We start from the raw sequence: 25,575 nt of genomic DNA, 5'->3' as shown, positions 1-25,575 counted from the left end.
AGTCCCGCATCAGGCTCCCTGCTCGGCAGGGAGCCTGCTTCTCCCTCTGATCCTCCCCCCTCTCATGTGCTCTCTCTCTCTCATTCTCTCTGTCTCAAATAAATAAATAAAATCTTTAAAAAAAAAAAAATGTACTACAATGTGAATATTCGTATCTCATTTATACGTTTGAGGATATAAATATAGTAAGTTTCCATAAATGATATCTGGTTTGCTTATCATCAAGACATGCTCCCAATTCATATATTATTGACATAACTGACACCTGCTACAAATTTTTAACAAAATTGCTATTATGTAGAAGAAATTTTTTTTATTGTTTAATTTTTTCCCTGTGAAAATCCTAGAATTTATACTAATTATAATAGCTACTTTATGTTGCATTTACCTTTGGCCTATAATTTTATACATTGTAGTTTATATATAATTTTTCCATCATAACAAACCTAACAATCACATTTCATGGGTGAGGAAACTGAGATTCAGGAAGTATGTGCTCAAGATCAAGTAACTGTGAAGCTCAGATAGGAATCCAAGTCATATTCCAAAGCCCATACACTCATTCTGTTCCACTGAGTTGTGCCCCATAAATCACAGAACATTTCCAGAAAACGAGGAGAATAGGTAAAAAAAAAAAATAGAAATCATAATCTATAAATTAAATATGCAGATGCTGGTCAGTTAAGAGCAAATGGCATTGTCATTTTGCACCAAATTCCGTACATGGGACAGATACTCATTTTAATATGAATGTCTATTTGGAGTCCACCTTATATCACGGTGGCCAGCTACAGGTTAAACTCAATTTCACAATTAATTCCCCTCATTTAGCCAAATGTATTATGTCTGCTAAAATGCAAACACGCTGGGGAAAGATAACTCATTGAATAAACCATTTATCCCTTACTAAAAATGATTTGGAAGCAAGACAGTGGATCCTGGAAAAGAACATGAGGACAAGAATGAGAAAAGAAGACAAGCAAAATCTGATAACAGAAATTAAAAAGTCCCCCACCTTCATGATTCTAGCCTAAGACTAGTCCCACAGTATGTCAAAGTACCCTGAAATAAATTCTATGATCCATGAATACGTCTCCCCTAGAGCAATTACATGGATGTCATCCAATAAATGAAAGTGTAAGACTCATAACTGAACTATAACCTATGATCTTAAAATAACCTTATAGAATATGTTCATTCTTTTCCTGCTTTTTAAATACTTCACACAGTGTATAAAGTACCAGAAGACAAATGAAGGCATTTTACAACTTGGAAATTCTTTGAGTGCATGTTTGTTATCATTATGCCATTTAGAATGGCCAATGAATTTAAACAAAATACCCTTCTTTATTAAATGCACAGATCAAATAACACTGCTGTAAATATTTACTAGGCAGGAGTGAGGACTGTCACATCACATAGTAAAGTGAAGCCCACCTGCAGCCCTGGGACGCGCAGCAACGGCACGATCCCCACTTTGTGGTTTCTCTGGACCATCGTCAAAGACCCACACTAGGCATCAGCGTAAGCACAGATGCAAAGATGTAGTCTCTCTTACAGCCACAACCCTGGGGAATACTTTTAGTAACTTCTGGATAATAGAAAGAACTCAAAATTTTAGGGAATGAACTTGAGTGTCGCAGGAGCAGAGTGATGGAGGGGAAGGCTCCCACAGTAAGGGATGAATCAGGCTCTTGGGTATGGACTGACAAAGCCTATCCCCAATTAAGTATAAATTCCTTAAGGACAAGAAACCCCCCCCATTCAGCTTGGTATTTCCAATACTATCTAATATAAGATTTTGTACACGCCAAGGTCTCTTGTCAGTAGGATCTGTTTAACATGTATTAAGTTAGTAATGCAGGTAACCGGAGAACCTTTGCTTTGTCTATGCTGTTATACACTAACTTACAAGACATACTACCTAGAAAAAAAAAAAAAAAAAGACATACTACCTGAGGTCCAAGGGCATCTGCCTGCACCAGTAATCCCACTTATAACTCTTTCTCTAACTATTCATTTACTGTTTCAAGTGAAGGAGATTTCCCATCTCCACTGAAGGAAATTCACACAACCAAAGTCTAGACAATATACTGATGCCTGGATTAAGTGACTAGAGAACTAGAAAATTTAGGAAGAATACAAGGAGGCTCCTCCACACCCAGGAGGACACCCAGGGCCTCATGCTTACAGCAAACCATGCATCCTAGATTCTCTGGGACAGTTCCATTTTTCCACTGTCAGACAGTATGTTCTGCATTTTTATTCAAAATAAAGAAGGCATATTTCTATAGAGCTTTGTCTTTTCTGATGCTAAATAATAAATCATTCCTAAAATGTACACATAAGACACATTGCTGAAATTAAACCCAGAATGTAGTTTTCCAGTTGGGAATTATTATAACCAAGGGAAAAGATGCACTTAGTAACCCATCAGGCTACCATACCCCTGGACAATAGTTAGCAGAACTGACAAAGGAGCTACCAGTTCACCGGCCATCTATTGGCAGGATAAATAGTGGGCACTGTGCTTTGTGTTCAAGAATATACCATCTCTACGGCACCTAGGTGGCTCAATTGGTTAAGTGTCTGAGTCAGCTCAGGTATGATCCCAGGGTCCTGGGATCGAGCCCCACGATGGGCTCCCTGCTTAGTGGGGAGCCTGCTTCTCCCTCTCCCTCTGCTGCTCCCCCTGCTTGTGTTCTCTCGCTCTCTCTCTGTCAAATAAATAAATGAATATTTTTTTAAAAAAAAGAATATACCATCTCTAATTCTCACAGCAATCATAGCAGGTGGGTGTTATTATCCCTAGTTTATAAATGAAAAAGCAGGCCTAGGAGGCCTGACACATTGCAAGCAAGAAGCCAAAGGAAGAATTCAATTTTGATCATTTTGACACTGAAGACCATGCTCCTATGCTCTTATTCACTTCAGAATAGATGGAACGTCTTGCTGCCGATTTCTAATTTAAGATCTGACTTACAAAGGAAAACTACCACAAGAATGACGACGTTCTGTCTACCCGCAACCAGCCAACCAATTTTTCGTCCAGTGTAGTTTCAAAAATTTCTGTAAAAGGCTCTTAAATTCTCAGTCTTCGGGAGGGAAAAAAAAGGGGAGGGGGATGGTGGGGAAAGCTCAAAGCTATCAAAAGTATTTTCATCTCAGATTACAAGCATACAGGCAAATCAAATTATATCCAGTGTTAACTTACTGTATTCAGAAATTACACACCTCACAGGCCCAAATTCTTCCACAAGGCAGTACAGCCTATGGATAAGGAAGGAACTACACTGTCAGAAAGTACCAAGTTAAGTCAGCGCATGACCCTGAACAAATTCTTTCGTTTCTCTTAGGCTCAGTGTCCTCAACTGTTAACTGGAGGCTAGTAATACTTCAGCTCATAGGTCTAGTGAGAGGTTTAAACGAGATTACGCAGAGGATGCAATAAATATGAGCAATTGAACACTTAAATGTAAGTTAGTTACTCATTAAAATATTGCCCATGTGCAGTTTTAAGATGTGAAACTATACACTTGTCAGCAGAGATGGCTGAAGGGCCACGGCAATTGGTATATAAAGGTCTTTGTGGGCCATAAATTCCACAAGCACAAATGGCCAGAGCCACCGTAAAGCCACACTGTGGTCACTAAGTCACCTGAACAGGACTCAAAAGCAGTGAGCCTTCCACAACCGACTGGCGTCTAGGCATGCATGGTCCATTTTCCTCCAGCTAATACGGAGATGTTGTCTGTGGTCTTACCAAGGAGCAAACCACCCCCCCCTTGTGCACCAACCCCTAAGCCCTCTCGCCTTTGCAGGAACAGTTTTTGCACCTGTCCTCTCTTCTTTCTCAATCAGTCTCCCCACATCACTAGATCATTCCCATCAACAAATAAATATGCAGCCGTCTTATCTCCCACCTTTAATAAAAACCCTCTTGATGCCACATCCCGCTCTGGCTAATATCCCAGCACTTCACTACCCTTTATGGCAAAATGCTCCAAAAGACTGACTGACTACAAGAGATGTCTCCAATTCCTCTTTTCCCATTCTTGTTCATTCTTGAGCCTGTTCCAATCAGGCTCTTGAGGTCACTAGGGACACCATGTTGCTGAAACCAATGGTCAAGACTCCCTTTCCTTACCTGCTGTTTCAGCAGATATTGACCCAGCTTATTTCTCCTTCCTTCCTGAAATATGTTCTTTATTTAGCTTCCAGGACATCTTTCTCTTCTGGCTCTCCTCTTTCCTCAGTGGTCTCCCCTCCTCATTCCCCCTTCCTCACGTCCCTTGATTTCCATGACTTGTATACACTGCAGAGCCACAGGACCTGGTCCATGGACTCCTCTCTTCTGCAACTACCCTCTGCAGCATGATAATTTCATCCCATCCCATGAGTTTGAGTGCCTTCACAATCGTTTATCTCCAGCCCTGGCTTCATCCATGGGTTCCTCTCTTGTCAACTCCATTGCCCTCTCCAGGTGGACATTCCCTAAGCACTTCAACTTAACATTTCCAGAAATAAACTTCCTATCTCCCTGCTCCCAAGTCAGTAACTGGCAACTCTAATCCTCCTAGCTACTCAGACCCAAAACCTGACTAAACTACCCTTAACTCTCATCACATCACAAATCAAATCTTTCAACAAATTCTATTGACTCAGCCTTCAAGATATCTCCAAACAGTGACCGCAGCTCACCACCAGCCTGGCTACTACCCTAGTCCAAGCCATTGGTCCCAGTTTTGAATGAGCCCCATACCTATTCTCCTTGCTTCTGCTCCTCTCCTTCATAAATTATCCTAAAAATAGAGCCAGAATAATTAGAGAGGCAGGTCGAGTCACTCTTCTCCTCAAAACCCATCGCAGAGTAAAATGGGTTTGCTCTGTGATCTTACCAAGGAGCAACCAACCCCCCCTTGTGCACCAATCCCTAACCTCTCTCGCCTTTGCAGGAACAGTTTTTGCACCTGTCCTCTCTTCTTTCTCAATCAGTCTCCCCACATCACTAGATCATTCCCATCAACAAATAAATATGCAGCCGTCTTATCTCCCACCTTTAATAAAAACCCTCTTGATGCCACATCCCGCTCTGGCTAATATCCCAGCACTTCACTACCCTTTATACCCCCTCAGTGGTCTCAGCCTGGCACTGAGAATTCTCACATCTCAAGGTCACTATGACTGCTTTCCTCTGGGATCTCCCTCCTTAATTCCTTCAGGTTTGTGCTTTAATGTGACCCTCTCTCAGTGAGGTGTGTCCTGACCAGTACCCATCTCATCACTCTCCATCCCCTTTCCCCATAAAACTTGTCACTCACTCTCTGACATACCATAAATTGTATTTACATTTACTTTTTGTTTCTCCCACTAGCATATAAGCTCCACGAGGGCACAGATTTTATGTTCTCTTTACTACTGTTTCCCAGTGCCTAAAATAGAACCTGAAATCACTCAATAAATACCTGTGAATGAATGAATGGATGAGAGCAGTTTGAGCCTGAGGGTGTATCTAGAATTAAAATGCACCATCTTTTCCCCAAATAACAAGTTATCACCAAGCGATCAATGACAGCCAACTACACAAGTTGTCATATACCTCTACAACCAGAATTTTGCTTGCAAATGTTATTTCTACTTCTCACGGCTCTTACTGACCAGTAAATCAAACATTTCGTAGTATCCAGGTCTTATATTTAAGCTACTAAGAACCAGAAAGTGGATCTAGTCATTAAAACAGATCTCCTGGAATGCAGACACAGTGCCCCTCATACTTAGAAGCAAGCAGCAGGAAATCAGCTCCACTCTGCAATCCCTTTAGATATTCACAGAGTATCTATACAGGTCAAAAATAAAAAAGACCTTGAAAATCATCTAATCTTTGCCTCTTTCTTACAATGAAAGCATCTCAAGAAGGTGATTTCCTTTTAAGTTAGAAATGGAGTGCCTTTAACCTGCTCCTGCTCTCTGTGAAAAGAAATTTTTCTCTGACTCTCCTGGGCCGCTCCATCTCTTAGCTCACCCTTCTCCCGGTAATGAAGAGTGATGTCTGTGATTTGTAAGCCTGGGAAAAATAAGAAGCTCACAAAGCTCAGAGCCTCCCTCCTCACTCTTATTCTGGGAAGGATCCTGATAAGGAGCACACGTTGTCTCCCACGTCATGGGGGCAAGCCCTGTCCTAGCCCAGCAGGGCCTGACACACGCCGGCTGGGCACTTCCCATCAAAGGGAGAGCCTCTTGTTACCCTGGCCTTGTTTGTAAAAGATATTTTTACTACATCTTTATATCTGCTATTTCTAACTTGTTAACTCAGGCAAGTGAGAGGGGTATGTTTTCATTCAGGATCTCCTCAGAAACTCAAACTACCTTTAAGAAAAAGTATTGTCGTATCTTCAATGGATGACTAAATTATAACACTAACAATTCTCCTTGTCAGAGAATTCTCTAAAGTCCTCATTTGAGAGTTTAACTTAATGCCTTCTTCCTCCTCAGGCTGAATCAGAGACACATTCCTGTGTGTGTGTGTGTGTGTGTGTGTGTGTGTGTGTGAGAGAGAGAGAGAGAGAGATGTGTATACATCTGTATACACACACATACACACACTAATATTAAACATAACCTACATCAAAGTATTTGAGGAGGGGCGCCTGGGTGGCTCAGTAGTTAAGCATCTGCCTTTGGCTCAGGTCATGATCCCAGGGTTCTGGGATCAAGCCCCGCATTGGGCTCCCTGCTCCGCGGGAAGCCTGCTTCTCCCTCTCTCACTCCCCCTGCTTGTGTTCCCTCTCTCGCTCTGCTTCTCTCTCTGTCAAATAAATAAAATAAATAAGTAAATAAATAAGCATTTGAGGAGGCCATGTTCTATGTTTCCATATACTTCAAGACCTTTTGGATGATCCAACTTTTCGTTTTAATGTCAACCACCTTAGAATTTTCTCAGTTTCAAAATTGTAACCATTTCTGAGACTTTGGGCCCTTTTCCACATGTCCGTGTACTGCACATAACAGACGCTCAGTAAATACAGGTTCAAGGAAAAAGAGGAACTTGCTTCACACTGAAACTTGAACATGGCAGTTCTCTGCCTAGAATAATATGTCATACCTTCTCTTCACCCCTAAAATATCTAAACCAAACTTCTCATTTTCACCCTAAATATTCAGCTTGCCTTCCTGACTTCACTGTTTATGTTCATGATGTGCTGATTCTCCCAAAGCTCCAGCTTAGAAAACTGATTTTATATCCACTTTTCCCCCCATTTCATATCATTCAAGTCCTGTTTTCTCCTTAGAAATTGCTGTCAAACTAATCCCATTTCTTCCAATTGCTTCAAGTCCTTGTCACCACACACTGTAAACCGTGAGGTGCCAAGTCCAAACTCCGCAACATAATTTCTCACAGCCAAATATTGTATAAATTGTACCAAAATATTATCTGAATTACTGCCAGGAAAACTGTTTTAAAGTCTCATATGTAAAATGCCTAAATTCTGCCACTTTACTACCTTTGTGATTTTGGTCACTTAAGACTTCCACGTCAGTTCTCATCTGTAAAATGAGGGTAATAGTATTTTATTCATCACCTTGTAAAAACTAACTGGCCTAATCCAAAGTGTTTAGGACACTATTTGGCACATATGAAGGGCTCAATAAATGTTAGGTATTAATATTACTGGATTATTCTCTCTGAACAGTTTCAATGGCTCATCATTACTTCAAAGATAAAACAGTTTCAGAAAACTGATCGCTTTTTCTCCATGTTAGACATGAAAATTGCTTTAAAGACCTCTACTAATCAAATCCTCTCACTTCACAAATAAGGAACTGAGACGCGCAGACTGGGTAACTGAACCCAAAACTGAACTGTCATTTAAGGCCCTATGCGCTCTGTCCCTAACCTCTTTGCCACATCATCTCCCATATTGGCCTACTGAAACATTCTATTGGGCCTAGACCCAACTTAATCACGCCTGTCCTCAAAGTCCTACTCCACCATTCGCCCCCAGGGAAAGGACTGCTCCTTTCTCTCCATCCATACAAATCCAACCTGGCCTACAGGGCCTATCTCAAGCCCCATCTCTCCCAAGAAACCTTCCCTGCTATCTTGCCCGGAGTATAGACCTGCTGGTCTAGGCTTCTTAGATCTCATCATCACACATTATCTGTATAAAAGTTCTAAAAATCTGTATGGGAGAAAAATTATATGCCTACGTCTTGTCCTTTCAGAGATTTTAGGCTCTTTGGGATGGAGGTGTGGTATCTTAACTATGTTTAAATGTCCCCAGCATACAGCAGTCTTTGGGGGAAAAAAATCAATGGTGATTTTTGGAAGTGGGGATTCTTGAGAGGGAGTGCTTTCACAGTATACCACTGTGGCCCAAGCTCTGGCATCATCTTAATTCCCTAATGCATTCAGTCTCAGAAGCTCACAACTGAGGACGGGCAGCTTGGTATCCATCTAATACGTTGTGCAGTGATATCCACATGTCTCCTAGAGGTTACTAGATGTCCCCAGTACGTTACAAAGACCACACTATAGAACAGTAAGAGAACAGAAGTGTTCAGTAGTATAATCAACATTACTGAGACCTCAAGTGACTACAGTACAAAGCTCACACATATTATAGCAATCTTTAGTTGATCTAATGAAGCCCAAAGCTACTCCTGGTATACAAAATATTGGAATACTTGTGATTGATGCAATATGGCTTGAGTTCCCAAGCAAGGAAGGGAGAAGGTGGGGTAAGACGGTTGATTACCGAAGGTCTGGAGCAGAAAGTACTGCGTTTAAATTCTGATTTCAAGCTGATGTGCATTTTGGCCTCTGCAAGCAAATTATCAAAATTAAGGCTCAGAGAGGTTGCCTGTAAAATAATGGGCTCAAACAAGGTAAGGCACATAAAAGACTTAGTCCAGCTAGTAACAATGTAATAAAAGAAAAATTAGCTGAGGTTATTATCACCGTGACCATCCCCATCCAGCTGAGCTATAGAAGATGGAAGTGGGCTTCCGAGTCCTTCCACGTCCCGGCACCTCTCAGGCCTCTCCCATCTCCACTCCCGCCCGAGCCTGGTGTTTCTGATATGGGTAGAAGGGATCCTCAGCTCCATGTTAACGGAGGGCCTGAAGTCCAGGCTAGCCGTAACAACCCATACTCTGTTACCTTGCCCAGACACTGGGATCCTCTCCCAAGAATTGGTTGATGATTATCAAGAGGCAGTTTACACAGGCAACTTCCTTTTTCAGGTACAAATTCTCAGTATGCAACAATCTGGCCACAAGAAGGAAATCGAATAAGCTTTTTCAAGATCTGCTAAAGAAGCCGCTCCAACAACAACATTCCCAAATCCTTCGCTGAGGGTCAGAGAATGACTTTTATCAGAAATGACAGGAGCCAGCTGCTCTAGGAAAAATGTGAGCAGGGTGATGAGTGGACCTTAAAGAGGACACCACGCGCTGAAGGGCTTCCCAAGGCCGTAAACACAAACGGAGAAGGGGACGCATCTTCACCGAAAGGCAATTAAAAGTTAGTTGTGACACTTGCTGAACTCCTGAGCAGAGCCAAGGTCTTTTTCCCCCCACTTCATCTCCTCTAGGCTCTTATCACCGCAAGACAGAGAACCTCTTTGAAGTCTTTTATTTTAATTGCAAACCTACTTTCACAGTCAAAGATTTTTCAACAAGCTATTGGAGAAAAAAAAGAAAGCTTTTTTTTTCCTTTTATTCATCAAGAAAGAACAAATCGTCGTGAACTTAAAAATTCTTCTCATTTTTTAAAATCTGGCTTTTTCATAAATATTTGTTGCAATTGCACAATGTTTACATTCGAGAGAGTCACTTAGGAAAGAACACCACATTCTTTAGTGTTCCAGAACATGAAATCAGGTAAGAGAAGATCTTTCATGGAAAAAAAAAAAAAAAAGAAGAAGAAAAATGTATAAGCATTTTCTTGGTTTGCTACATCTTAAAATGATCAAATAATTAATAACAGAATAACAAGTAGAGAAGATATATATATATATATATATATATTTTTTTTTTTTTTTTTTTTACGTGAGTCCCCGATGCCAAAATGTTAACATTCCAATCTTAGTTTTTAAAGAAGCACATCTAATGGTTATATTTATCATCCCTGGAAGTTTTACAGATTCAAGAGCTATATTAGACATTCTATAAATTAATATTTCTCATATACCTCACAATTTTTTGATGGATAATACTTTTAAAGACTAATATTGAGCCTAGAATTTAAAGCCAGGAAAAATAAGCATTTGTCCGCCTGGGCCAAAGGCTGAGGAAAATATGACAGGCAAGAAATGCAAACAGCATTTTTAAAGGTCTTCACTGAAACTTACTTGTGTTGATTACATTTTCCAAATCTACAATAGTCTGGCTCACAGTATGACAAAAGTATGAGAAATGGGGACAGTGCGCTGGGCCACTGTATTAGCTTTCTATTACTGCTGTAACAAATTGCCACAAACTTGGCGACTTAAAACAATATATATGTATTACCCTACAGTTCTGGAGGTCAGAAGTCTGAAATAGGTCACAGGGGTCTAAAATCAAGGTGTCGGCAGGGCTGCATTTCTTCAAGAAGCTCTGGGAATAATCTGTTTCCTTGACTTTCCGAACTTCCGGAGGCCACAGGTGTTCCCTGGCTCCCTTGGTCCCTGCCTTTATCTTCAAAGCCAGAAACATCAGACCAAGTCCTTTCTTATGCTGCCATCTCCCTAGTTTTGTCTTTTTGTCTCCCTCTTCTATTTATGAGGACCGACCTCGGAAAATCTGGGCTAATCTACCTATTTAAAGGCCAACCGATTAGCAACCTTAATTCCATCGGCAAACTTAACTCTTCTCGGCCATGTAACATCACATACTCATGAGCTCCAGGGATTCGGATGTAGACACCCCTGGGGGGCCATTATTCTACCTACCACAGCTGCCAGTTCCCATGCAGTGTGCTGGGAAGCCCTCAGGCTGCGGCATGATTACATGTGTGCTCCCTAGCATCCATCCTCCTTTTTCTTTAACTGCACCCCAGTGTTCCCTCAGGTTAACCATCCTGAATTCCACTCTTAGTCCCTGTAAATCAAGAGTGAAATGACTCAATCCAGGCCAATCAGAGCACTGCATCCCCTGGCACAGCGAATGGTTCCAGGATAAGCTTATGACTCAAGCCAAGTAGCCAATCAAACCACCCTCCCCCAGGACATTTTGCTGGGGCTATCAAAAAACAAGTGTTCTGTCTAGTGGGGTGAAAGGTAGAATGAAAGCCTAGAGATGCTGGTGACAGTCTTTGCCACAACCTGAGGGGCCACCAATCATATCCTGATAAAGACACAGAGCCAACGCAGGAAAATGAGAAAGAAAGAAGAGTCGGGGGAGGAGAGAGAGGGATTTCTGACATTGTTTGAGCCCTCGGTTCAGCTATACCTGACTCTGATTACCTGATCAATTTTGTTTTCCTTAACCAGTGTCAAGTGGGCTCCTGTTATTTGCATCCAAACGAGTCATGATTAATACAGGAACTTTCTCTCAATTAAATAGGACTTTCCATAAACAAGATGAAAAGAAGAAAGAATTCTGTCCGGTATACATGAAATAAAGTTGGCATGGAGTCTGTACGGAGTAATCGTTTTGCACTGTTCATTCCTTACCCAACTCCCCCCTACTGCCGTATTCCAATGAATTAAGCAATACTATATTGAGATATCAACTTTAAGATAATACATGAAAATAGAACTCTCAAAGAGCTGTCACATGGTGAGCTGAGTGGCTGGAGAGTTTACAAGTCCTTGACACAGTAAATTAAGGTTCCTGGAAATTCATGGTGGTAGGCAGACCTATCAAAAATGTACGGATTAGAATGGGGTGGCTCTCATTGAGTAAAAGTGTTTTTTAAAAAGCACAAGACTAAGATATACTAATAATAGCTATTATCCTAGCTTGCTTCCCATGTGCCAGCACTTTATGAATCCTTTACAATTCTATGAACTAAGAAGTAGTAGTATGCCTATGTTTACACAGAAGAGATGCTTTGAGAGGTTAAAGTCAGCTAGAAAGTAGTAAACTACACAGTGAACAACAGTCTGTGCCCCTGACCATTTAATGGAAGAAAGGCAATGAATACTAATAGGTCCTCTACTGGATAGGCTGGTTATGTTTTAGATTAAGGAATGGACTTTACATGTAAAAGAGAGAGATTTTTACATATAAAAGAGAACTCAAGCTCATATGATGAATGATTTCAATCATTCTTTTTAATTTATGTGCATATACACATATAAAAATATAAATGCTAAATAACAAAGAAAGATTGTAGGAAATGTGATTTAACATCTAAGATCCCAGTATTTGAAGATGCGTATATTTAATCCTATCTTACTACATATGAGTTTCCTAAATGTTATTTTTGTTTTATCAGTCACTTCAAAAACAAGATAGACTGTTTCATGCTGGTCACAGTTTATTCTAAATTCCATAAAGATTCATCATGCTGAATTTGTGGCAATCATTTTTATAAACAAGAGACTGACGTGACCACAAAATCTCTCCTAAGGATTTACAGTTAGTCAGCAAAATCATGTAAACGTATTTGGAAAATTAGGATGGATAAATTACTTGTGGGAACAGAGATTCCGAAACTAGAAAAACTCTTCCCACGCTTTATTATCCATTCTAAAGAATAATACAACTCTCAAATTCTATGAGGTGGATGAATCTTTTCATAGTACTACTAAAGTTTACAAAACGTTTTTATAATTGATCATACTTTGGGGTACTTGATAACTAAAAAATGATTAATTCATTACATATTTCAAAGACTGCACAATCAAGAATTTAAAAATTATATTCAGATTTAGGGAAACAGAGCCAAAACTAATTTAAAACTGAAATTTTTAAAAATCAACACTTCCCTATACTACTAGTAAAAGTTCAGATCATACAAACTTCTTTAAAAGCCATCTGTCAAAACGTATCATGTTAATTTGGTTTTACTCAGCAATCAGCTTCTAGGGCTTTCTCCTAAAGTAGTCATTTGAAAAGCAGGCAGCTATCTATATTAAACACTGTGTGGTAACATTCATTATCATGAGAAAATAGATGTCCTTAGGGAAATAAGTACCTAAATTAAGGTTTATTAGGATAATGAGATTAAAACTATGCTTATAAGGATTTTGTAATGCTATGGTAAACTATACTAAAATAGCAAATAAAACAAAAACACATATACAAAAAATAATCCACACAATCTGTGTACTGAAAGATGACTGAGCAAGAATATGCTAAATTATAACAGTTTGGTACTTAAGATGATTGTCAAAAAGCTGGGGAATACAGAAAAACTAAAGAAGACAATTTTAATGGGCACATGTAAAACATCTATATTCAGAAGAAAAACTAATGAAAAAGAATAATTCAACAATTTCTAATAATAGACATAGCACAGTTTAGAAGTAAAAGCTGATTTCTATTGGAGCAACACAAAGAGAAGGTTCCCAAAATTCTGTCATTAGAGTTCCATCTAAGTCATCACTGTCAATATATCCAGTCCAAGTAACATAACCAAATCCTTCATACTGAAACCACTCATGATTTTACCAGGCAATTTGGAATTGTCCCTAATGGCTTTCCAAGGTAATCTGGATTGGCTACCCACAAGCAAAGAATGCTTAGAGATAATCATCCTGGAAGCAGAAGTGACCATGGGGATTTCTTAACATTTCTGAGCAATATTATGATTATTTGGTATAATGACAAGAAAAAACAGTGAAAATATGGGGAAGAAATATTTCAGCTAAACAGCAATAATAATTTGCTGGTAATAGATTAACATGCTACACTAAATAACATCTTCATCTACAAAGCTTAAAGCATTTAATATTAGCCATTATGATGTTCAATGGAGGGATGGAAGCTAAATCAGTGAAGTCAAATGCATGATCTTTAGGGGCGCCTGGGTGGCTCAGTTGGTTAAGCGACTGCCTTCGGCTCAGGTCATGATCCTGGGGTCCCGGGATCGAGTCCCGCATCGGGCTCCCTGCTTGGCAGGGAGTCTGCTTCTCCCTCTGACCCTCCTCCCTCTCATGCTCTCTGTCTCTCATTCTCTCTCTCTCAAATAAATAAATAAAATCTTTAAAAAAAAAAAAATGCATGATCTTTATGTACAAGAAAGAACAATGGCTATACAGGTAGCTAAAATCCTAAATTTTATGAAGGATCCCTTTAAACCCCTTTAAATCACACTTTAAACCACAGTATTGCTGCTGGCAAATTGGTAGATTTTAATCTTAGGTTATCTTATTTCCCCTGATGCCTGAAACAGAGATCTCAAGTAGACATTAGTGCAAAATTAGTGGGCATTCCCAACCTGCACGTAAATCAGTTCAATTTACCAAATTTTATTGAACAGAAACAGAAAAGTGTAAGAAACCAATAAACCTATCTCCGTGAGCTTTGTGGAATGAAAAGAGCCTTGATAACACTGAATAATTAATCGTATAGTCATTATCCTCATCCTCACTTTCTTAGGAACCAATTAAACCTGGAGAGGGGCACAGAACAAGAACATTTAAGAAAAGCCAGAACACTAGGTGAATCCCAATCCCTGCTTACTAGATCTATGTACTGAATAACAAATATTTGAGGACCCACGAGGTACCAAGCCCAATTTTATATACCGGGGATACAGCAATCATCAAGACAAAGTGTTTGCTCTCATGAGGTCTACACCAGTAGAAATGCCTACTATAAGCCAAGGACTAGGGGAAGTGACTCACACTAAACCTTGAAAACCAAATAAGTACCTGCAAATGATGAACCAATACTTCTCAGTAAACTGGATATTTGAGAGGACAAGATTAGCGACTTTATTTTGTTAAGAATGTAATGTAATGGAATTTGAGACCTGGAAACAGAAATAGGGCAGAGAAAGATAGGTATGCCCTGATTCCAAGACGGGGGATAAGTGAGGGAACTCAGCCCAACACCAAAGCCTCACAATGATTTTTCCTCTAATGATACTCAGGCAATTTCAGAGTGGTAGCTTATGAAACAAAGGATTCAGAGAATTCTTTGCAGATTTTACAGAAATCTCCGATTTCTACAGGACCATGATTATTTCCTAAGCCACATGTGTCACAGAGCAAGACTACTTACCCAATCAGGCCAGTCAACCAGCTGCCCACAATTACCCTAGGTGTCCTACCAAGGCCATACTCTGAGTCAGAATGAAAGAACTCCCTGATATGCCACAGAAGTATGTTAATGACCTCAGGAAACACACTTACACATATATACACAAGGCATACGCACTCACACATGTATGTGTATATGTATATACATATACACATATGTATATATGTGTATGTATGTATACATGTATGAGTGTATGTATATGTGGGTGCAGACAGGTAGATAGGTAAGCAGTTCCTCTTTGGTTGACCAAGAAGCAGAGAAGTAGGTCGGAGTTCAAAGCCTATTTGCCCAGTTTCTCTAGGGTGAATCATACTTGCCCACATACCAAGAAGGCATTTTTCCACTGGGCTGGAGAGAGAAGGAAAGAAGCAAAGGCCCATCAACACACTACGTAGGTGATATTTCTATACACAGTCTAACCTGCCCTCATCACAACCGCCTTCTCTCTACCTAAATAAAAGCCTTCCGACTCTCTAGGGGTTGAAGCATTTTAGACACATTTTTTATTGCTTTCTTAGGCACATATTACATGACTATATTTATTAAAAACGGGCAAAATTAACCTGTCCTGTCAGAAGCCAAGAAAGCAGTTACCCATCATGTGGGGACAGCGCAAAGAAGGTAGCCCAAGTGCTAGTAATGTTGTACTTCTCGATCCAGATGCTAGTCACCAGGAGGGCTCCCTTCCGGAATGGTCAGCAAGGTGTACACTCATACGCACTATCCTGCATGGATAGTATATCCATGCAGTAGAAAATAGTTTCTACTATTTTTTTTAAATTCAGCTTCCTAATAATCTGTGGTTTGTCACTAATCTATAGTTATCTCTTCCTGAGACATTAAATTATACAGAAATCATTCAGAACCATGGACTTTTCTCTAGCCGATTTGGAGACCAGTAAAAATAATTAATTCTACAAGCCTTATTAATCTTTCCTAATTGTACCATTGATCAAATAGCACCTCTAAGCAGTTATATAAAACCACTTTTAAAATAATTCTTGGGAAAAAATTACTTAATTATATGTAGAGGAGGGCATTTTACCAAACTTTCAGGTTAACAACCCCTTTGCACGTTGGGACAAGGGAAAGAAATCTCATTCCTATACATAGATTTTTTTTTTAAATGTATTTTTAAATCCCTTTTAAGTGCTACATAAATGATTATATCCCAAAGCCAAATGATAGCTACACTTTTACTATCACAAGACTCATGAGCCAAACCTATTTTTATCTTTATTTCTTCTCTTCACTCAACCTGAAAATGGTAAATAAAAATGACAGTAATAAAAAAGAGAAACCCTATAAAGCAGAGGAACTTGGGAGCAAGAAAATCTCCAGCAACACAATCTAAGAGTCCCCTGCCCTCCCCTCTTCCACACTGCTACTCATCTTCCTCTACCAAATTTAAGCACACCTGTACCACTTCCTTCTCTGCAGAAACCTGCAACTGAAGTAATTTATATTAACAAAAGGACTGGACCAAAGTCTAACTCAGGGCCTCTTACAGGAGAACATGCTGATTCTATCTGAAAATTTAATCAAAGCATATATTTTATTCCTTTGATAGAATGGGTAATCTTTTTTATAGAATGGGTTATCTCTGATAGAATGGGTAATCTTTTTTCTTTTTTTTTTGCAGGGCTCGAACTGACAACCCAGAGATCAAGACCTCCTGAGCTGAGATCAAGAGTTGGACACTTAACCAACAAAGCCACCCAGGCGCCCCTAGGATGGGCCATCTTAACACAGCTTTTTAATTTACATATTGAAAAGTTGGGATGTTTAAGTAATCAAATGTTTAAGCAATAAAAAAGGAAGACAGTTTTCTTTTTCACTGGTTTGAGGATTTTTTTTTAAGTCCTTCTTTAAAAAGATAGATATTCATGACTGAATGTTATCAGCTACACATAACAAATGTCTCTTCACAGACACTGTATATTTAATACAGTTCTCAGTCACTGTCCTCCCCTTTGTCCTACTCTTACTATGGAGGTCTAAGCTTGGAGAAGAGTTCCAACAATGCCAAACACTGCAGAGGAAGGGAGCATTCTGACATATGTGGAGAAACAGCTACATACGGACACCTCTGGGCCTGGATCTTCGGGTCCCTGCATTAGTTTATTAGTATGGAATCCTCGCAGCTCTCCCCTATGCACTCTAGCTGGTAGCTGTAGAACCTCTCAAGCCTCATTTTCTCCAAATCTGAAACAGGCACAATGGTGTCTCTACCTCGCGTGTGCTTGTGAGAGTTAGATGACACAATGCACACAAAGCAATTAATACAGTGCCCGACGCACAGCACACAGGCAATGACAGGTAACTGTGTTTGTAGTAATCAAAACTTTTCACTTCAAAGATGACTTCACAATATCACCTGACAAATACAGAATTTAAAGAGACTAATACACTGCCAAAAGGAAAATTTATCTTTTAAAGTAATCCAAGTTAAATGTATATAAAAAGACTCTGAATGGAGCCTGGCTTCTGGCCAGATGACCTTCAGTCTCTGAATTCAGAACAATTACTATTATAAATAGCTTCAAAAAAAGATCATGTGGACTTGGGAGTGACCTGTTACAAGTCACTTATACTCTCTGAGCCTCAGTCTTCTCACCCATAAAATGGGAATAATTCCCACATCATCAGGTAATACTGAAGTTTTAGACATTATTTTCAAAGTGCCTAACAATATCTTGCACATTAGTAGATAATTATTGTAAAGCAGATGGAATGAGAGAAGTCATCAGAGGTCTTATACAAAGCTGGAAAATTTTTAAGAGAAAAATTTTCATCCTCTTTCATTTTTCCCTCCTTTGTAGCATTCTTACACTTTGCCTTCTGTTCTAATCAGAGGTGTTCCTCCTAATGCTCCACGAGTTGATTTGATTTGACTTATCTCCATGTCTTCTTCCAACCTCTACATCATTCTCCAAGTACCTACCAGTGGCTTGTCCAGGGACAGTAAAAAACTGATGCATTACAAGTCCAACGGCAGAATTTTTATATCCCTTTAACTCCGTCTGAAGAAAGTGGGGCCCTCTTCCCGAAAGAGGAAGAGAACAGAAATGCTCCTGAACTACAAATTTTTTTTTTTTTTAACCACAAACAGGAGAAATTTCAGAAACAATATTTTAATTAGCTTATTTCATTCTCTACTTCCTACCAAGATAAGAATGACATCTGAGAACAAGGCTTACCTATTTGCACCATTTCTTCATTCCCAGCCTGTAAAGGAGGGGGAAAAGTAAAAAGAAACAGTTACTGGGTTTCATCTTATCACCTTGTACGTTTTATTTCTACCAGTAATGCTTTTCAGGAGCTAATCGGGAGATGCGGGAGATGGGGACTGGTGCCTAAAGGCTGAGCCTTGGTTTGTAGGTTCTTGTGGCAAGAGAATGAGCCAATTCAATAACAGTCTGGAACGGGGAGTTGTTTGCCCGTTTTAATTTTAATATTTATAAAGCCAGCAAAAATAAATACTGACATTCAATATTATTTTCTTAAAACTCAGATACTGGGTGAGGATTAGCAAAGAAAATCTCTGTATTCATATGCGTGAAAAGAAACCTAAAAGGGGGCCCGATATATCAGATTTGAGGTCAAGAATCAACTAGACAATCTTCTACTTTTTTTTAACCTATGGCCACACCATGCCGACCAGAGAAGCTACAAAAACTCACAGAGTTATTCTGTGCCCGAAGTCCCACCGGCCCCGAGCTGATGTGATTTACAACAAACGGCTCGGGGCTCCGCTCGTCCCGCCGAGCCTTCTCAAGGACTCTTCAGAGAGCATCGAGCTTCACCTTGAGTCTCCAAAGGGTGGGGGCTGGGCCGAAAAGCAACAGAGCTGCACTCAACTTAGCTTTAAAAGAGGAGGAGTTGTGCGGAGGGGGAGGGGAGTAACGCGGCCGGCGCCTCCAGCCTCTGCCCAGGAAAATGCAGGGCAGGAAACGTCCCCAGTCCCCCTCCCCAACTGTCAAACCCCAGCCCGGCCGCGGTCCTCCCAGGACACGTGTCTACTGGATCGCTCCCTGTCCGGCCCAAGGACTTCCTGAAACCCCCGCCTCCGGCTGCCCGAAAAAGCTCTGAGTCAGTGAGGAGGAGAGAAAGCCCCGCGAACCCTACTCCGGCGGCAGCAACCAGAGCACTGGGATCCTGGACCCAGCGTTCAGAACTTCATTCAAGCGCCCAGACCGCCCTCCGGAAAGGGGAAACCCAGATGGCCCGGCGAGGATGTGAATTGGCTGCAGTTTGTCACCAGGAATTGTTACGAATGCCGCAAAGGGGGGTGGGGGGGAAGCCCTAGGTGTGACAAGCCTGGGCTCCCAGAGTGGGAGTCACAACCCACCCCTGCAATTCAACCCCCCACCCCAGAAAACCCCGCAGGCTGCGCCCAGCCCTCAAACACCGTTCCTGAAGGCACAAGATAACAGGGAAGGGAGGGAGGGGGGGAGGAGGAAAGAGAGGAGGGGAAAGAGGGGAGGAACTTTTTCGGGAAAAGGTTGGGTTTGAGTTTTTTATTGTTATTATTTTCCACTTACTTGTCCATCAGCTGAAGTCCTAACCTCTACCAGAGCGGCTGCTATCAACCAAAGTGACAGGAGAACCATCACGAGTCGAGTTCACTTTTCAACTACTGGGCAAAGCAAATGCCCAGAGCAAACCCCCCCCCAAAATAAGTTTCTTTTAAAAAAAAGAAAGAAAGAAAGAAAAAGAAAAAAGAAAAAATGCAGAATAAAAAAAAAAAACTTATCTTCTGTGATTTGCTTCAATGAAAATGAAATTTGAGCTCTGAGACTGGCCCCCTCTGCTCTGCAGTTCTTTCCACTTCACCTTCTCACCCCGTTCTCCCAAACAGAGTGTGCAGGAGCGAGAAGGTGCTGCGAGCCGGGCACGGGCTGCGCCGGGAGAGGGGGAAGGGACGAGGGGCTTCCAACTATCTCTGCCCAAAGCGGCTTTTCCTGGGCTTTTCGAGCACCATTGGTTCCTAAGGTTAGCGCGGAGAATGCTTGGGTGCCCTGGAGCACAGCAGGGGGAAGTATTAGCGAGAGAGACGAGCGAGCGGGAGCGGGAGAAAGAGGCAGGGAGAGGGCGACTCCGCCGCTCACACAGAGGTGGGGGCGGGAGGAGCCGAAGGGGAGGAGGAGGAGGCTGGCGGAGGAGGTGGGAGGAGTGGGTCGCTAGCCGGCTCCTGTTGCTCTCAGTGCGGCGGTCTGCTGGCTGCCGGCGACCCGCCGGGCGCTAATAAGGCGGCCGGAGACCCCCGGGCGGCCCCTCCCGCCGCAGCGCCCACGTCACGCGGGGCCGGGGCCCGCGCCCCCCGCGCCCGCCGGCAGGGCCGGGGCGGGCGCGGCCGGCGCGGGAGGACGGCAAGGAGTGGGGAGGAGTGGGGACGATCTCGTAGGCGGCCGGCCCTAGGCAGGGTCGGGGTTTGAAACCGCTTAGGTGGGGACTCGGTGGCGGGGGGTCGAGCACCCCCCTCCCCGAGATCCTCTCCTGCCCCCGCCAGATGGGCTAGGGGAAGGGGGCGGTCCAGGGAAGCCGCTGGTCCCTACTGGCGGGACCGGCGTTGAGTTAATTATAGGAAGGGGGAGGGTCCAAGGGCCGCTCCTGGGCTTTAGGAAATTCACCTCCTCCAAACTCGTGTCCTCCCAGCTAGGGAAAAGACTCCCCGGAGAGAACCCCAAGAACCTCCAGGGCTTAACGACGCGGCTAAATGCCCTCCAGACGCCTACCACGTTTTGTGGGGGTGGCCCTTCCCCACTTTAAGTTCTTGTTTATGCTTTACTCGTTTATATTACTTTTGAAAGATATCATGTCTCTTCCTTGACTCACCCGGATGCTTCCGTTTATCACTAGAGTACACAGGCCTCAGCGTCTCTTCCTCCCAACAAGATTAAGTTATCAAATGATTTCTGCCCACTGTGGCCGAAGCTCCCTGGGAGGAGATGACACCAACCTGGGCTCCAGAGCCCTGAAGATGTGAAGACACTTGGCTGGAATCCAAGCCCAGGATGGCTTCTTGAGGTAGACAGGCTCCTGTGGGTGCTTTCTTGGGAGCAGAGGGCTGGAGTATTTCCACCCTCCTCTGACCAGTTTCGGATCCTCTCTCCCCAGAACAGACCATGAGAGGGGGGTGATTAGGCACAACTTTAGGTATAATCCTCAAAACTTCAACTGGAATCTTGAAAAGGCCTACCTAAAATAAAATGTGTAGAAGCTAATGTTTATTTTGCTAAGGGATTCTTTAGTAAATCATAGTCTTTTCTTTTTTAAAAATGGTGCGGAGTCTGGAGGTTTCTTATACTTTGATTCATTATTTAAGGGTTGCATCTTTAACTTACACATGGCAAGATCTGTGTTCACTGGTGTGTTATCTACTAGGTCTTCTCAAAATCATGTATATGGGACGCTTATATGTACAAATGAGAAACCAGATAACTAAATGACCAGATAACCTAAATACCCCCAATGGGGTATTAGGTTCATTAGTTTTGGGGTGGAATTATAATTAGACCCCAGCACTGAAATATGCTAAGTTACTTTTTCCCTTCAATTAAAGCCTTCAGCATGTTTGTAACCTGTCATTGACTTTCTATCCAGGAGTGCTTTGCTGAATTTTATACCTAGTTTTCTTAGTCATTAAAAAGAAATAATCCTTTGGATGTTTCGGTGGCTCAGGTCATGATCCCAGGGTCCTCCCAAAAGTCCCACATCGCTTCTTACTCAATGGGGATACTGCATCTCCCTCTGCCTCTTTCTCTTTCTGACAAATAAATAAAATCTTTAAAAAAAAAAAAGAATCCTCATGTTCTATAAGTAAAAAGTATGTCAATTTACACTGACAAGTAAAAGAATACTAGAGTACAAGTCAGAAAACCTGGGTGCTAGGCCCAGCTTGGTCTGTTTGACCTTGACAAGTCACCAAACTATTTTGGTTTTCCCCCATGAGATATTTCAGCCCTAAAAATTCTCTGATTTTAAGTAATAACAAATACTGTATTTAGACATGGCATTACAGTAGTCCTTTTTGTGTTAAATTTTACGAAGTTCTGACATTTGGTATCATAACCCCTGGCACAACAAGCAATTCATATGACTTTCATGAAAACAGTGGCTTCAGACATTTGGGGCCATGACCACAGAGAGAAATGTATTTTACATTGTGACCCAGTAAAAATTTCATGGTTCAGTACATGCTACACGCAACAACTCTGATATTTTCTGTCCTATTTGTTTCCTGTGTTCTCCCCCTCCAATTCTGGTCAGGATCCACTTCATTGCTTTCACGACCCAGTGAATCATGACCCTCATTCTGACAAACATTGATTTGAGAGCTTACAAGAAGCTTTATATTTCTCAGATTCTAAATGAGTTAAGTTCAGATTAATAAGGTTCTCCCAATATACTCTAAGACAAACTTTCTCAAAGTATGTCCTGGAATGTTAAATGTTTTACACACACACACACACACACACACACACACACACAAAGTCTCTGACAGTCAACTAAAATTTGTGACGTACTCAGATAAACAACCTGAAATGGATTTCTTTATTTCAGAACTTCACAGGGACTTTGATATCCTAAGCACATTGTGAGTCTTCCAGAGAGAGATATAGTGCTCTATGGTCCTCATACTGATTTGACCACAGAATGCTGTTTTTCTTAGGCTTTATCCTCTGAAGAACACACTACGTGGGGAAATGCCATTGCAAAGACCAATTATTAAAGTAAAATGAACTCTGAGTCACATAGGTAGGATTCACATGCAGATTCAGCTTGAGTTTATCAATCTAAAATTAGTTTAATAATACTGCTTTTGAAAAATGTTCATGAAAATTAACAGAACCTTGCATGTAAACTGTTTGGCCCGTGGTCTAGAACATAATAAGGGCCTAAATGAAGATATTTTTTTTACTTGAAACTATATGGTGTATGTGCAGATGGCTCAATGGGAATGAAATATGGCGAGTTCTAAGAAAAGTAGGAAAATGTAAAGACCTAAAATGTGACGAACTTTTAATTTTACCAGACATAATGCAGGGAATCAAAAGCAAAGCTGTTATTAAGTTCCTTTCACAACTGACCCCTACATGCCTGTTTCGAAATAAATTCCTGCCTTTCCCTCCATGTTTCTTTGCCTCTAGCTCGTGCTGTTTCCCAAACTCATGTCCATGTGCTAGCTCCAATACTAAACCAATGCTTATAGTAGGTTTTCTTTCAAAGTATGTTTGAAGTAGAGAAACAATTTCAAAAGTAGTCACATATATGTAGTCTCCCTAATTGTGAAATCAGTCCCTTTAAGACTTAAGTTTCATGAAATCAGTTGATGTATGGACATTTTAATCTGTGCATCCTCATATTGGCAACAATTAACTAAGCAGGAGTGTGTGTGTGTGTGTTTTCCATTTGAGGCTGACTGGTCAATGTTGTATATTTTGTCATAATTTGACAATAATTTCATACCCCATGTGTATTGTGTTTTAAACATATAAACAAATTTTTGTCATTTCTTACAGCAAAAAAATTCATTTATAATTTATTGTTTTGCTATTTACCTTTCCTACGCTTTTTTTTTATAAGATTTGTTTTTAGAGCAGTGTAAGGTTCACAGCAGAGCTGAGGAGGAGATGGAGATTTCTCATATACCCCCTGCCCCTGCACGACAGAACTTCCACTAATATCAGCACCCTCCAAACTGTAACAAAAGAGTGGTACATTAGTTAGAATTGATGAAACTGTACTGACACATCATAACCACCCAAAGTCCATAGTCGACGTATGGTTCACTCTTGCTTTTGTATATTCTATGGATTTGGACAAATGTATAATGGACTGTATATCCATCATTATCATACAGAGTATTTTCACTGCCCTAAAAATCCTCTATGCTCCACCTACTCATCCCTTCCCATCCCCCAACCCCTGGCAACCACTCATCTTTTTACTGTCTCCATAGTTTTGCCTTTTTTCAGAATGTCATATAGTTGAGATCATGCAGTGTGTGGCCTTTTCGGATTGTCTTCTTTCACTTAGTGGTACGCATTTAAGTTTCCTCCATGTCTTTTCATGGCTTGATTGCTCATTTCTTTTTAGTGTTCAATAATATTCCATTGCCTGGATATACCCCAGGTTAGGCATTCTGCTACTGAAGGACATCTTGGTTGCTTTCAAGATTGGCAATTATAAATAAAATTGCTAGAAACATCCATGTGTGGGGTTTTGTGTGGATATAAGTTTTCAACTTCTTTGGGTAAATACCAAGGATCATGATTGCTGGACCGTATGGTAGAGGTGTATTTAATTTTATAAGAAACTGCCAAACTGTCTTCCAAAGTGGCTGTACCATTTTGCATTCTCACCAGTGAGGAATATTTGAGAGTTCCTGTTGTTCCACATCTTTGTCAGCATTTGGTGGTGTCAGTTTTCCAGATTTTGACCATTCCAATAGGTATAGATCGGTATCTCATTGTTTTAATTTGCATTTCCCTGAAGCCATGTAAGGTAGAGCATCTTTTCATGTGCTTCTTTGCCATCTGTATATCTTCTTTGCTAAAGTGTCTGCTAAGGTCTTTGGCCCATTTTTTAATTGGGTTGTTTATTTTCTTAAAGATTTTTTTTTTTTTTTAATTTATTTGAGAGAGAGAATGAGAGAGAGAGAGCAGGAGAGGGGGGAGGGTCAGAGGGAGAAGCAGACTCCCTGCCGAGCAGGGAGCCCGATGCGGGACTCGATCCTGGGACTCCAGGATCATGACCTGAGCCGAAGGCAGTCGCTTAACCAACTGAGCCACCCAGGCGCCCCGGGTTGTTTATTTTCTTATTGTTGAGTTTTAGTTCTTTGTGTATTTTAGAGAATAGTTCTTTATCTTTATTTGCAAAAAAATTTTGCAAATACTTTCTCCCAGTTTCTGGCTTGTCTTCTTATTCTCTTGACCTTGTCTTTCACAGAGCACAAGTTTTTAATTTTAATTAAGTGTTTTCCCATACTTTTCATATATCTATGACCTCCTGTCAATATTAATTAGATAGATCACAATTTTTATGTCTTTCCCATGGTCAAATAAATCTGAGAAATTCTCTACTCAACTTTGTTCAAAATATAAGTACAAAATTTATCGCATCATAATTAATCAGATTTATATCTGCCCCTTCCTCTAAATTGCAAGTTCCTTGAGGACATTGACCTCTGCTTTATTCACTTTCAATTACAGGTATCTAGACAAATTTCCATCCCACGTAAGTTACAGAGAACTGTACTACTACTTCCTGAGCATGTCCAGGGAAAATCATGTCCTTTTTTCCCTACCTGGTGATGAGCTTTATTCCAGGCCCTGGAATTCTTAGCTTCTAGAACCAACACAGAGAAACACG

General features: G+C 41.0%; 1 protein-coding gene across 5 annotated transcripts in view; it reads right to left on the bottom strand.

Annotated features, from left to right (window-relative positions):
• Positions 1-20,429, bottom strand: part of ADAMTS3 (ADAM metallopeptidase with thrombospondin type 1 motif 3) — a 249,547-nt gene extending 229,118 nt beyond the window's left edge. For 3 of the 5 annotated variants that reach the window (XM_031035962.2, XM_006740665.3, XM_081812297.1), the window contains exons 1-2: positions 19,743-20,429; positions 18,399-18,426 (exon numbers count right to left, since the gene is read on the bottom strand). In XM_031035962.2, coding sequence (XP_030891822.1) covers positions 18,399-18,426; positions 19,743-19,811 — 97 coding nt within the window. In that variant the 5' untranslated portion in view covers positions 19,812-20,429. Of the gene's footprint in view, positions 1-18,398; positions 18,427-18,881; positions 19,114-19,742 lie in introns of those variants that run through there. The other 2 variants (XM_031035963.2, XM_031035964.2) reach the window with 2 other exon arrangements.
• Between the last annotated feature and the right edge of the window lie 5,146 nt (positions 20,430-25,575).

Source organism: Leptonychotes weddellii, chromosome 2, assembly GCF_054177405.1.
Source record: "Leptonychotes weddellii isolate Sample4059 chromosome 2, ASM5417740v2, whole genome shotgun sequence".
Taxonomy (NCBI): domain Eukaryota; kingdom Metazoa; phylum Chordata; class Mammalia; order Carnivora; family Phocidae; genus Leptonychotes; species Leptonychotes weddellii.
Note: the sequence above shows the minus strand (reverse complement) of the source record. Positions and strands in the feature narration are given on the sequence as shown.